Source organism: Merops nubicus, unplaced genomic scaffold, assembly GCF_000691845.1.
Source record: "Merops nubicus isolate BGI_N331 unplaced genomic scaffold, ASM69184v1 scaffold51831, whole genome shotgun sequence".
NCBI classification, from domain to species: domain Eukaryota; kingdom Metazoa; phylum Chordata; class Aves; order Coraciiformes; family Meropidae; genus Merops; species Merops nubicus.
This window is the reverse complement of record NW_008589946.1, coordinates 1-473: the sequence shown is the minus strand read 5'-3', so window position 1 is coordinate 473 and position 473 is coordinate 1. Positions and strand designations below refer to the sequence as shown.

The 473-nt window shown below is 64.7% G+C and overlaps 1 protein-coding gene across 1 annotated transcript in view; it reads right to left on the bottom strand.

Annotated features, from left to right (window-relative positions):
• The window catches only part of PELO (pelota homolog (Drosophila)), a 1,854-nt gene extending 1,404 nt beyond the window's left edge, over positions 1-450 (bottom strand). Inside the window, exon 1 of the mRNA XM_008949733.1 lies at positions 1-450. This exon is cut by the window's left edge and continues 300 nt beyond it. Within this exon, the coding sequence (XP_008947981.1) occupies positions 1-444 (444 nt within the window). The 5' untranslated portion in view covers positions 445-450.
• Between the last annotated feature and the right edge of the window lie 23 nt (positions 451-473).

Here is a 473-nt window from a genome sequence, read left to right as displayed (position 1 = left end):
TGGGCCCCCCCCTCCCTCAAGGCCACCGGCTGCCACATCGGCACTCCAGGCGGGGTCGCACGCCTGCTCGATGCGCTCCAGCACCACGCTGTCCCACTGCTTCTTCGCCAGCGTGAACTGCCGATTGGGCTCCAGCTCGATGGTGTGGTAGGCCCCCATCTTGACATACTCATTCTCTTGGATGTTCGTGCCCTTGACCCGCAGCTGGCAGGCCTGCGAGTCAAAGTCGATGGCCTCCACGCAGAGGGTGAGGGTGGTGCGGATGCGGTTGCTGCCCACGCTGCCCGTAGCCGACTCGGTCTGCACTTTCCGGATGGTGGAGGCCCGCAGGCTGTCACCCACCTGCAGCAGGTTGTAGGTGTGCCACATATCCTCGGGCTCCTCGGGGATCAGCGTCACCTGTCCCGCATTATCCTTCTCTATGTTCTTCCTGACCAGCTTCATCCTCGCGGCTCCTCGCGCCGCCGCGTCCC